The sequence below is a fragment of the Xylona heveae genome, assembly GCF_001619985.1.
Source record: "Xylona heveae TC161 unplaced genomic scaffold L228scaffold_2, whole genome shotgun sequence".
In the NCBI taxonomy this organism is placed as follows: domain Eukaryota; kingdom Fungi; phylum Ascomycota; class Xylonomycetes; order Xylonales; family Xylonaceae; genus Xylona; species Xylona heveae.
Window position 1 is genome coordinate 3,014,829 of NW_017264194.1, and position 11,135 is coordinate 3,025,963.

At 49.5% G+C, this 11,135-nt stretch overlaps 3 protein-coding genes across 3 annotated transcripts; 2 read left to right on the forward strand and 1 right to left on the reverse strand.

Annotated features, from left to right (window-relative positions):
- Window positions 1-596: 596 nt before the first annotated feature.
- Window positions 597-4,254, forward strand: L228DRAFT_236870 (ras GEF; the record flags this gene model as incomplete). Its single annotated transcript, XM_018330873.1, has 2 exons — window positions 597-1,130; window positions 1,186-4,254. 2 exons carry the CDS (start codon window positions 597-599, stop codon window positions 4,252-4,254), a joined length of 3,603 nt encoding a protein of 1,200 aa, XP_018191372.1.
- Window positions 4,255-4,904: 650 nt separating this feature from the next.
- L228DRAFT_259186 (hypothetical protein) lies at window positions 4,905-8,487 on the reverse strand. The gene is made up of 2 exons (XM_018334143.1): window positions 7,904-8,487; window positions 4,905-7,847 (listed from the first exon to the last, which is right to left on the reverse strand). Exons 1-2 carry the CDS (start codon window positions 8,148-8,150, stop codon window positions 4,987-4,989), a joined length of 3,108 nt encoding a protein of 1,035 aa, XP_018191373.1. The 5' UTR covers window positions 8,151-8,487; the 3' UTR covers window positions 4,905-4,986.
- A 478-nt stretch (window positions 8,488-8,965) lies between these two features.
- Window positions 8,966-10,979, forward strand: L228DRAFT_84382 (hypothetical protein). Its single transcript, XM_018336908.1, has 2 exons — window positions 8,966-9,178; window positions 9,290-10,979. Exons 1-2 carry the CDS (start codon window positions 9,145-9,147, stop codon window positions 10,636-10,638), a joined length of 1,383 nt encoding a protein of 460 aa, XP_018191374.1. The 5' UTR covers window positions 8,966-9,144; the 3' UTR covers window positions 10,639-10,979.
- Window positions 10,980-11,135: the final 156 nt, after the last annotated feature.

Here is an 11,135-nt window from a genome sequence, read left to right on the forward strand (position 1 = left end):
TGTGAGGACGAAGTATCGAGTGGCAGACCCTTTAAACCAATCTTTCTTGCACTTTGCTGGGAACAGGGCGCAATAAGAGTATTTATATCCTGGTAGGTATGTCCCTCGGCTCCAATCATTGCGTGGGTGGTGACATTCCATGCGGCGCTCACCCTTGACGCGCTTCATTCTCCGCCCTTCCAACAAACAACAATACACTGGCCTGCAAAGTGGCACTAACCCTGAATCTACTCTCTTCAGATATCGACATTTGGACAGTCGACGTGCGCCAATTCACGAATCTTTTACCAACGCCAGCTTCAGCGACCTTATATGGTGATTACGATCTTGAAGAGGAGGGTTCAATTCCCGTGACGATCCAGTAGGAAGTGAGCTTCAGCCTGCCAGCTCAAGAGCATACGCGTTGATTTCGACACTCAATCCATTCGAGACCTTTAGATTCAAGGGCAAGCGACGAACTTTTGAATTGGCAATCCATTAAAGACGATTAGAAACGAATAGCCTGATCCTCCTGAGGGCACATACAGTGGAGATCTTGCTTGTCGCAGCTGACCGACCTCGAGGTATCCGAACCATCACATCTACCTTTACACAAGATGAATCAACAAACGATACGCATGAAAAGAAGCGCCGATTGGCAAGGGCAAAGGGGAATGAGAAAGGCCGGCGAGCATTTCGATCGAGCAAAGACAGCCCTTCGAGTGAACCCACAAGCAGCTCTTCCTCAAACTCACCAACAAATGACACCGCCTCTAACACCGCAGACTTCCCAAGACTCTACGACATCCGAAGGACGGTTTCCTAACTATCTTCGAGCTTTCCACTCCTATTATCCAACATCGCCCGCCGAATCTTCGACCATTACCTTACCATTGAATATTGGAGACGTTATTTTAGTACACTCTGTTCATGTAAATGGTTGGGCCGATGGCACGTTATTGACTTCTGGAGCCCGAGGTTGGCTACCCACCAACTACTGCGAGACATACGAACATGAACCCATCCGGAATCTGTTGCATGCGTTAATGCGCTTCTGGGACTTTATTCGCGATGGTCATGTTGCGAGTCTGCGGAATTTCAGTGATCATACGTCCATGCGAGGGATCATTGCGGGGGTCCGGTACTTACTGGTACGCCACCTCACTCTCCCTTCGACTTTTAACGACGAGCTTACCTATTATTTAGGAAACGACGAGTTGCCTCAACAGAGATTCGCCCTTGGTAGTTCAGCATGAATGTCTCCGCCGAAATCGAAAGGCGCTCTTAGCGCACTTATCTTCTCTCGTAAAATGCGCGAAGAAAGTCGAGGAGTCTATCACAGATGCCGCGCCCGCCGAGAATGTTGGCGCTACACTGGACGAAATGGTCTTGAAAGCTTTCAAAGTTGTGACACGGTCCATTAAGTTTCTCGATATGTGGTACGAAGAGACCGGCATGGAGGATGGAGTTTATGAGGAGCTTGTGAATTGGGAAAATGACAACCCACCGACGCCGCCGCAAGATCAAATCGAGTACGGCATTGCCAGCGGACCTCAGCTTGTTAGTTCCCACAGCTATGTGAGAGCTGCCATGGGTAGCGACATCTCTCGCTGCAACTCGTCGGCTAGGCTTGTGCCAGATAGTCGGCCCAAAATAAAGCGAAGCAAGGGCTCCAGCGCTCAGACCCCCAAAGCAGCGCCCAGACTATTTCCCCAGTCCTCTCATCCTGGAAAGTCTTCAAGCAAACGGCCGGCAGTCTCGCATCGTCTGTCATACCGACACAAAGACTCTGGTGGTTCAAATCGCGACCTTGCCTGCACTCGGCTCAGTTCCGCTCATGACGCATTTCTCGGATACTTGGGTTGGTTCATTGGACTACACCTTCAGTCTCGATCTCCTTCTGAACTTCTCTCGACCACCATTCAAGCTGCGGATTCGTGCCAGACACTGTTGACGGTGGTGGACGCTGTATGGGACCGTGATCTGCGGCGCTCGGTTGCCTTGAAACTCGCTAGAGACACCATGTTTGCGCGAATGTATGATCTGATTGAAGCAGCAAAGCATATTTTTCGGCCTACAGATCCCGATTCCCACGAGGGTGTTTTGATAGTTGGCGATGGCGAACAGCTGGTTACGGCGGCGACCATGTGCGTCAAGAGTGCAGGCGATTGTGTGGGAAAGGCGCGGTTCGTTATTGAGAGAATTGGAGACTTTGAGTTTGAGTCGAACTCTACACTTGATGTATCTCTATCTGGTTCTGAAAAGTCTGACTCTCCAATCGGATCAGTGCAGGTGTTTGGTCAGACAACACCTGTGCAAGCCAACAGAGACTTGTTGGATGCAGTGCGGGATGCAGATGCGACTCCAACTCCTCGACATCCAGATCCTGTCAGGGATTATTATTTTGCCCGACAAGAGAAAGCACTTATCCGGAAACCTGTTGCCAATGATCGATCTCCAGGTGCTACCGTGACTGAAGCATCTGCGAGTTCTCTGGTTGAGTCATTCCCTCTTCCTTCTTTTGATAGGCCACATCCGTCAACACTTGTGCATGGAAATTGTGCAGGGTCCAAAGTCAATGGAGGCGAATCCACAGAGAAATCGAAATTAGAAACTTGTGCCGATGCAAGTATCTCTGACCAAAGCATCTGTGCAAAGGAAAGCGAGAGCAAGACTGAAGGAGATACAGCGCTATCACAGACTAGCACTAGAGTCACAACACCTGAACGCGGATCAGAACAGCACGTAATCATTCCTTGCACAAGCTTCACTAGCGACCTGTCCGATAGCCAAACCACCTTGGCCGAGGAATGTGAAGACGCCGAGGCCAAAGTCTTGGAGAAGACATATGCGCACGAGCTCACTTATAGCAAGGATGGCCATGTTACAGGGGGCTCGTTGCCTGCACTCATTGAAAGATTAACGACCCACGAGTCCACACCTGACTTTACCTTTATCTCTACGTTTGTCCTTACCTTCCGTCTTTTCACCACACCTACTCTGTTTGCCAAAGCCTTGATTGACAGATATGACTACATTTCTGAAAGTCCTCAAGCTGCAGAACCCGTGCGGTTTCGAATCTATCAAGTATTTAAATACTGGCTTGAAAACCAATGGCGCCATGATTGCGATAGCGAAGCCCTCGATTTGATCTTGCGTTTTGCATCCGAAAAGTTGGAAACTAGTATTCCTTCGGCGGGAAAGCGACTTGGTGAGCTGGCGAATAAAGTCTCCATGGAATCAGATGCTGCCTTGAATGGAAGTATGGAGTTTACGGCCGAAAAGTCTACACAGTCGAGCCGCCCATCTTCTTCAAGTGAAACCGTGCCGGCGCCACCCCCTGCGGTATCAAAGAGTCAATTGTCGGTCCTTCGAAACTGGAAAGCCGGTACCGGAACTGCAAGCATTATTGACTTTGATTGCCTGGAGGTTGCTCGACAGCTTACGCTCAAGGAATCCAAAGTCTTCTGCGCCATTCAGCCAGCCGAGCTTCTTGGAACCGAATGGACAAAGCGCCGTGGGTCAATGGCGGTCAATGTCCGAGCAATGTCGACCCTCTCAACTGATTTAGCCAACCTTGTCGCCGACACCATTCTCCAATTGGGCGAACCCAAGAAGCGAGCTGCTGTCGTCAAGCAATGGATCAAGATTGCAAAAGAGTGCCTCAACCTCCAGAACTACGATTCCTTGATGGCAATCATCTGTTCTCTCAACTCGTCCACTATCCTCCGCCTCAAACGTACCTGGGAACTGGTCTCTCAGAAGAAAAAGGCCGCTCTGGACGAGTTGAAAAAGGTAGTCGACGTTTCCAAAAACTACGCCGTCCTCCGGCAGAGACTGAGCAACCACATCCCACCATGCATCCCCTTTGTCGGCACATACTTGACGGATCTGACCTTCAACGACGTTGGCAACCAAACCACCCGCCAACTCCCCGGTGATTCCGGATCAGAGGGCGCCACCGTCATCAATTTCGACAAGCACCTCCGCACAGCCCGCATCATTGGCGATCTCCAGCGGTTCCAGGCGCCGTACAACCTCATGCCTGTTCCGGAACTGCAGGACTGGATCGAAGGCGAGATTCAGCGAGTCCGCGCCTCTGACGGAGCAAACGTCCAGAGCTACTATCGTCGATCTCTACTCCTCGAACCTCGCGACCTCCCCAACACCCAAAAGAATAACCCGCCTCCGGCCCCACTAGCTGCGCTGACCGGCCACAAGGAAACTGCTCCATTCTGGCGAGGTCTTGGCTTCAAGGACAAATTCGCCGTTTAACTGAATATCTGGTCATTCTTCTCCCGTTCATTCATTAGCCACCATGCTCGAAAATCTTCTCACCATCTATCGGCTCACCATCTATCAATTCAATCTAACCCCTCTTCACATTTTACCTCTTTGTGTATCTTTGCTCATCTTCTACCATCTATTTGATCTACAACTTTTTTTCTTTTTTCTTTTTTTAGATTACCAGACTCCTTACTTTATTTTTTTCTTCTGTTCCTTGTTTCGAATGGGCAAAAATTCAGGGTATACCCACCGGGCACTGCACTGCTGGTACTGGTTTGACTTCACTGAGAAGCATTTCAACGGATCATCACTTACCGGATCCAATCGGATCGGATCAGATCGGCGAGCGGCGGCGTTAATATTATTGTCCCTTTTTTTCCTTTCTTTTCTATTCTTCATTGTTTTTTTTTTTTTTTTTTTCCCTTCTATTTTGCTACCTCTTTGCTCTCTTTCTTCTCATGGCAATCTACATCTGATCTCTCTCTTCCATGTCGCACCGACGCACCGACGCAGTGATGCCATTGATGAGAAACGCCATCATGTTTGCATCTACTCTTCTACAACAATGTATCACTTGTCATCTATCATTCTCATCTATTTTTCAAGAGGAAATCAAAAAGTGAGATTTTATCAAAGATACTGTGAAAAGACTATCGAACCAAAAAAAAGAAAATGAAATCTTTGTATCTTGATGAGGTTCAAAACGTGATGAAAAGAATGCTACATCAACATCCAGTCCTGAAACGCACTCATCGTACTTTTTCGTGGTGACACTCCGTGTTGTTTTTCCATCAATGTATCATCCATGGACATGACAAGGCCAGAGAAACCAAAACCCAGCTCTGAGCCCGACTTCCACGCCCCTTCTGCATTAATATCTCCACTAGAGGATTCCAGACACTCAGACTCGGCAGGTGAAGTGATTCCCACCAGGGGAATCATAGAGGGTCGTCCATGCGCGCATTGAAACGGAAATGCACATGTCGCGAGTCGAGACACAAGGAGTCCGCATTGCTTGTGAGATAATTTGTCATTGAACATGATTGCGCTTCTGCATGCGCGGGACGTTACCAGGTCGAGGATGCCCTGGGGACAGGATCCAATCTGCGACAGCCACTTGCAATCATCCTTGGATTTATCTCCATCTTCTAGGGGTGTTGTCATTGCTGTAGCATCAGGCCATGTGCCATTCGAGTCGCGAGCATCCTGCTGCGTAGGAGCTTGCGTCTCAGATTGGCGAGCAGTAGCTCTTTTCCAGACTTCTCCACGCAAAATGTCAAGTAAAAGATGCGGTTCGAGTCTGCATCTCTCGGCAATGATTGGGGGTAATGCTGTCACGGAGACCAAGCATTGGCGCTTAGCTGGGTTACGAGATCTCGATTTGTTGGAGGAATAAAGGTCGTAGAGGATACCCCAGCGGGCTAAATATTTGGCAGCTGTCCGGAAGAGAGGCTCTTCATTTGCTGAGACTGAAAAGATCAAGGGTTCCTTGAGTAATATGACATTGACGGCTGGACTGTATCCAAGATTGGAACGAGGAACGCTGACCAAAGGCTCTGGCGAGGCACACAGGTCTGCGAGAAGCGCTTCTAATCGACATCGCTCATCGGCTGCGTGCTGGTCTATGCATACAAGTACCTCTTTGACTCCCGATGCCGCTCGGGCTGTAGGATTCAACTCTCCTTTCCTGACTTTGAGTTTGACAAGAATGAATTTTCCGTCTACTTGAGAGATGACGTGCGCATTTTGGAGTGCAGCTTTCGAGACTTTGATATTATCGGCAGGCGTGAAGGCATCTGAGATATGCGATGAATACGCGGGCAAGTGTGAACCGTCATTGTTCTCGTGCGCGACCTTTGGGACGTCAAGCTCAGGAGGCTGGAATACAGGATTCTGCCAGCGTCTATAAACGCTTTGAAGCCATGAACCATGGCCGGAACAGGCAGGACTTCCTTGTTCGGACTTTGTACTCGAAATGGACCTGCACCGAGTTGGACGAGAAAAGGGTTCCGAGGATGCTCGATGACGCAGCGATAAGTTCGAGCTCCAAGGTTTTGGAAATATTATCATTCCTGTTCTTGAATTTACTTGAAACACTTCTCCGGTGCCAGGATTTTTCCATGTAAACGTCTCGTCCTGTAATAAGTCTTCACTCTCGCCTCTAACCGAGGGCGGTGGCAATGTAGGATTGTCCGGAGACACGGCGGGGTCTGGAACAGATATCGACGAGCAGAAATCTATGGAACTTGGCGTTGCTTCCGACGAGGACTGCCCCAGAGGAAGAGCTTCAGAGCTGGTACTGGCTGGTGATGAACCCTCTACCCTTAGGATAGAGCTAATATCCGTACGGATTTGGGATCTTCTGCCTTCTTCGCCCTTTCTGATTCGACTCAAATGACTAAACTCGTTTAGATTGTGCAACTGGCCTAACGAAAGACCAGTCAATATAGTTTGGTCCCGACCGGCCATTCCTGAATACATTTCTGTCGTCGCTGATGATGGCCTCGAAATCGCCCGAGACTCAGAGCCCGCATTCCCACCCTGTGTTGAATGAATTTTTGTCTCGATAGCGGTCTCTTGATCGTGGGTCGAATCAAAGTCCGGCAAAGGTACCGGCATTGATGGAGATACTTTGGGCATATCATAGTTTGAGCGAAAGCCATGAGCCTTGAGAAAGCCGTTTATCAAGGCTGTAATAAGATCTAAGACGATCTTTAACAGTTGATCGTTGAGAAAGAGCTCCTGTTTGAACACATTGTTACTGTCAGCAACGTTTTCAAAGTCTATTCGCAGGCAGAACATGGGCGATTTGTTGATGGATCTTCTGGCAAATTTCTGGCGACGTCCCGTAGCGTCAGAGGCGGATGTCCCAAAACTGGATGCGGCAAAAAGGTTGTTGACTTCTTCGTAGAGCACATTGTATCCCAAGTCTCCTCTGACAGGGCTGATACCGAGTGAAATAAATTGGACACGGCGAGTGGGCGCAGGTTTTAGACACATCAAACCATTAACGGAAACGGATGAGGTAGAGCCCGAAACAGGCACCCAGTCATCAACTGACCGGGTTGGGATGTAGGACGCTTGGTAGAGCAAGTACTGAACCAGAGCTGGATATGTCTCGGATAGGGTTGTGATGCCTGAGAGTTGCGACTGTCGCCTTTTGGAAACAAGGCTGCGAGAAGAAAATCGAACTTTATTATCGCGATCTCTGATAACAACCGCAATTGGTTGAGCCCAAGCCAGCAATAAGGCGATAATACGATATTTGAGGGAATCTATTTCCCGTTCCATTGATAGTTGTCCCTCGAAGAGAGCGGCTCTATGCTTAACGCGCACAGGCATATCTCCAAACAAGTCTCGGACTATGACCCGCGTGCCGCGCTCCCGGAAAAGTATGTCATCATCAGATGAGACGGGCGTCAAGCGTGCAATGGGCCTGGCGCGGTGAAGTACAAGAGAATTCGACGGCTCTTGGAGAGAACGACAGGATGTTATTGTGACAATGGCGAGGGATGACAAGGAGGCAAGAAAGGTGCCATACTGGCCATGCACCTGAGCAGGGCAGCCATACTTGGATGTAACTATTTGTTGCGATTAGTTACAGCAGCATCGAAAAGATTTGTGGAGAAGAATGCACAGTAGAATTTTCCCAGTCCGCCCTTTTCGTGAAATTCCTCAGCAGGAATCCCGCACCCGTCATCTTCAACGATACAGCCGCCACGAGAGAAGTCCACAAATATTTCAACCCTTGTGGCGCCAGCATCAAGTGAATTGCGTAGTAAGCCTAGTATGACATCCTGGAGCGTATTGATCGTAGCAGAGGAGTGTATCTGAGCCGCAACTTCAGAGGGCAGAGGCCTGATCCGTCCGGAGGAAGTAGACATTAGACTAAAGACTCAGATATAAACGAAGAGGTTGTAATTGGTTCGACGAGATTAACCGTCATAAAGACCATATAAGAGAAAAGGCAGCAATGACAGCATCCAAAGCTATCGTTGACGCCATTTCAAGGTGGGTTCCAATCTTTGCGTGAGCGGATTGGCAACAGCAACGGCCGTGGTATCCTCATTCGAACCGTCGACAGACTTGGAAGCTATCGAACTCAGCAGGAAGTGACGAATAGCAGATGCTATACGGAGGTAAAAGCATCAAGAATCCATGGCAAAAAAGTGAGGATCCAAAGTGTCGACTGAGGTAGGATCAAGCTCATTAATATTTCATGTGGTATCCGTGAGAGTGTGATGGATTCACACGATGACTGTTGATATGACGAAGGGCAAGCTTCTAACGTGGGGAAGAAAGGTGACTTTGGCGGTTCAAGTACTGTATACTCTGATCTAGCACAGATTTAGTGGAAGAAGAGGTACTGAATACCTAATTCGCGCATTTCGACACCCCTTTGGCCGGATTGAGGGAGAATGCATGCCAATCCACCCATAACCATCCCATTCAATCTGCCCGGAGATAAACGACTCAGCGCGTCTTCCATAGTTCCAGCTGTTGACATTCACATTTACCATCCCATTGATCTTCCAACTCGTCGGTCAATATTTGATCTCATAGCTACCTAACGATTTGTGTGAGCTGCTAGCCAATAGCTTAGAAAAGCTCTCTCATCTGGGGTTGCCCCGCAAAGTGGATCGACCTTATCTGTCGTACCACGCTACTCCTTCTCCTTTGGGAATTCCCATCGAGACGTCCACGCTGCCCTTCAGCGTGCGATTGCCCAAGGAATTCATCTACAACTCCTATGAAATTCGGAGATTCATCTTCTACGCTGGTTTTACTTTGCCTGAATTCCGCTGTCTGCGAGCATTCATATAAGTGATCCGCCTCAATCGCTGCCTTCTCGACTGGACGACTTCGCCCCGATCCACTATGGCGGCTGCCGATGTCGCTGCCGGACACCATGGTTAGTTTCACCATCACCTTCGAACTCATCGTCATCTCAAAGCGTTGCGGGAGCTCGTGATTTTTTGTACTACTTTAGAACCAGTAGCTGATCAAAAATCTGAAATCACAGATCGGCCATCTCGTCGAAGACCGTTCTCGGCATGGATGAGACGACTTACAAATCTCAAGGGACTCTCGTCGGAATCGAATAACCACGGGTCTTCGAAACGCCATAACGCGGACTCTGTATCAAAATCCAAAAAGATCGCAACCAAGAATAACCCTTATCCTTCGTCTGCGCTGCCACCGCCGCCTCCTGAGACCCCAGCGTCGAGTGGAAATGGCCATTTATCCTTCTTGCCCGACCCGCCCCGTCCGGGAGATAGTGTTCCTTCTCTGGAGCAGCGTAGCCATAAATCCGATCATGATTCCGGCGATTATGGTCCCCAAGCTCCAATGGCAAGCAACAGATCAGCCGCACCCACCCTGGCCACGAATCCAGATACCGTCAACTCAGATGCTGCATACTCAAAAGCCGGTACCACAGGCACTGGCTTGAACGGGGGTGGCGGTGGAAGCACCTTCTCGTCCCCAGCGCCATCAGTACGGTCCCTGACAACGACTCTGACAACCATACAATCTACTGCTCCTTCGACCCTTTTGCCAGGTGGAGGTAACACTCCATCTACCAACACAACTGCTACGGGGCAGCAGCAGAATAACCATTCCTATCATCAACACACTCCCAGCAATCAGAATCAATCTCATACCCAATTTACCCACCAGTTCCCCACGCAGCCGGTGACTGCGATCCCCGCGCACCTTGCTCCTCAGGTCGGCGGCGGCCATCCGAGCACCTATACTACTGCTACCGCCAACAATCTCTTGACCGACAATGCATCAGTTTTGACGCTTGCCTCTTCAACTAAACGTAGACGTCGCCACTCGCTCGATACAGATGCCTCTGTGCGTGCTCTGGCTCCCTCTTCGCTCTGGGGAGGCAGTCGCGAGTCTCTCCCCCTGAGCGTCCTCAGTGGTAACGTGGCAGACTCGAGCGGCCCGGGCGGCGCCACGCCGAGCGGCATCTATCAACCAAGACCAAGTCTTGGCGGAGTTGCCAGCGCTGAACGAGCCAGCGTTTACTCTTCCTCTGGTGTCGTTGCACCACAACTAACTGGTGACCGCAGCAGTTACTATGGAGGCAAGCAGGGTACGGTTGGAGGTGACGGTGCAAGCATGCGGAGCGGTATCCTTGAGCACGGTCGGAACGATAGTGTATCAGGTAGCATAAGTGGTATTGGCGGAGGAGGGGTGTCTTCAGCCAGTCCAGCAACACCTGCTCCCAGAGATGTCGGTGCCTCTGCGACTGGCCGATTGAGCCGAAGAAGCTCGAACTGGGGAGAAGTCAGCGAAGCCAACAGTGAGGCGGGCGAAGACCCTGAATCCAAGCCTAGAGAATCCGAAAAGAAAGCCGAATGATGGATTCCACGCCCTCGGGAATTTAGACTGCTTCTTCTTTTTAGACAGCAATTCCCTCATTGTGCACTTCACACAATACAAAAGGCGAAAGACAGTTTGTTACTGTTTTTCCTTTTGTTCCTTGTAATCATTTCCCCTACCCTTTACAGCTTGCTCGGAAACTTCGTGGGGGGACCTATTTGTTCTTATGAATCGTACTAACTGGCGCCCCTCCCTTTTTTCCCCCTTCTTCTCGAAACCTAAATTTTATTTTCGTTTTAACCTCGTCTCTACTCCCCCTTCTCTTCTCTTTTATACCCCAGCAACGCTCCAAACCTACCTTATCTTGTTAGACATTTAAATTGCACGCGCTCATGTATGGACGGACGGACGGACGGACGGAAGTTTTAGATGATTTGGATGATTGATGGCCTCTCTATCTGATTGCTGACTTCATTTTACTTTTTTGTTCTTCTTGTTCCACTTCTTCCTCTTCACTTGGATCCTTTTTATCATGG

Bases quoted from the DNA above. Each gene is read 5' to 3' on its own strand.
- L228DRAFT_259186 (XM_018334143.1), bottom strand. From the start codon at position 8,150: ATGTCTACTTCCTCCGGACGGATCAGGCCTCTGCCCTCTGAAGTTGCG. The intron at 7,848-7,903 runs GTGCATTCTTCT...CGCAACAAATAG, and splicing joins CGGACTGGGAAAATTCTACT to TTACATCCAAGTATGGCTGC.
- L228DRAFT_84382 (XM_018336908.1), top strand. From the start codon at position 9,145: ATGGCGGCTGCCGATGTCGCTGCCGGACACCATG. The intron at 9,179-9,289 runs GTTAGTTTCACC...CTGAAATCACAG, and splicing joins TGTCGCTGCCGGACACCATG to ATCGGCCATCTCGTCGAAGA.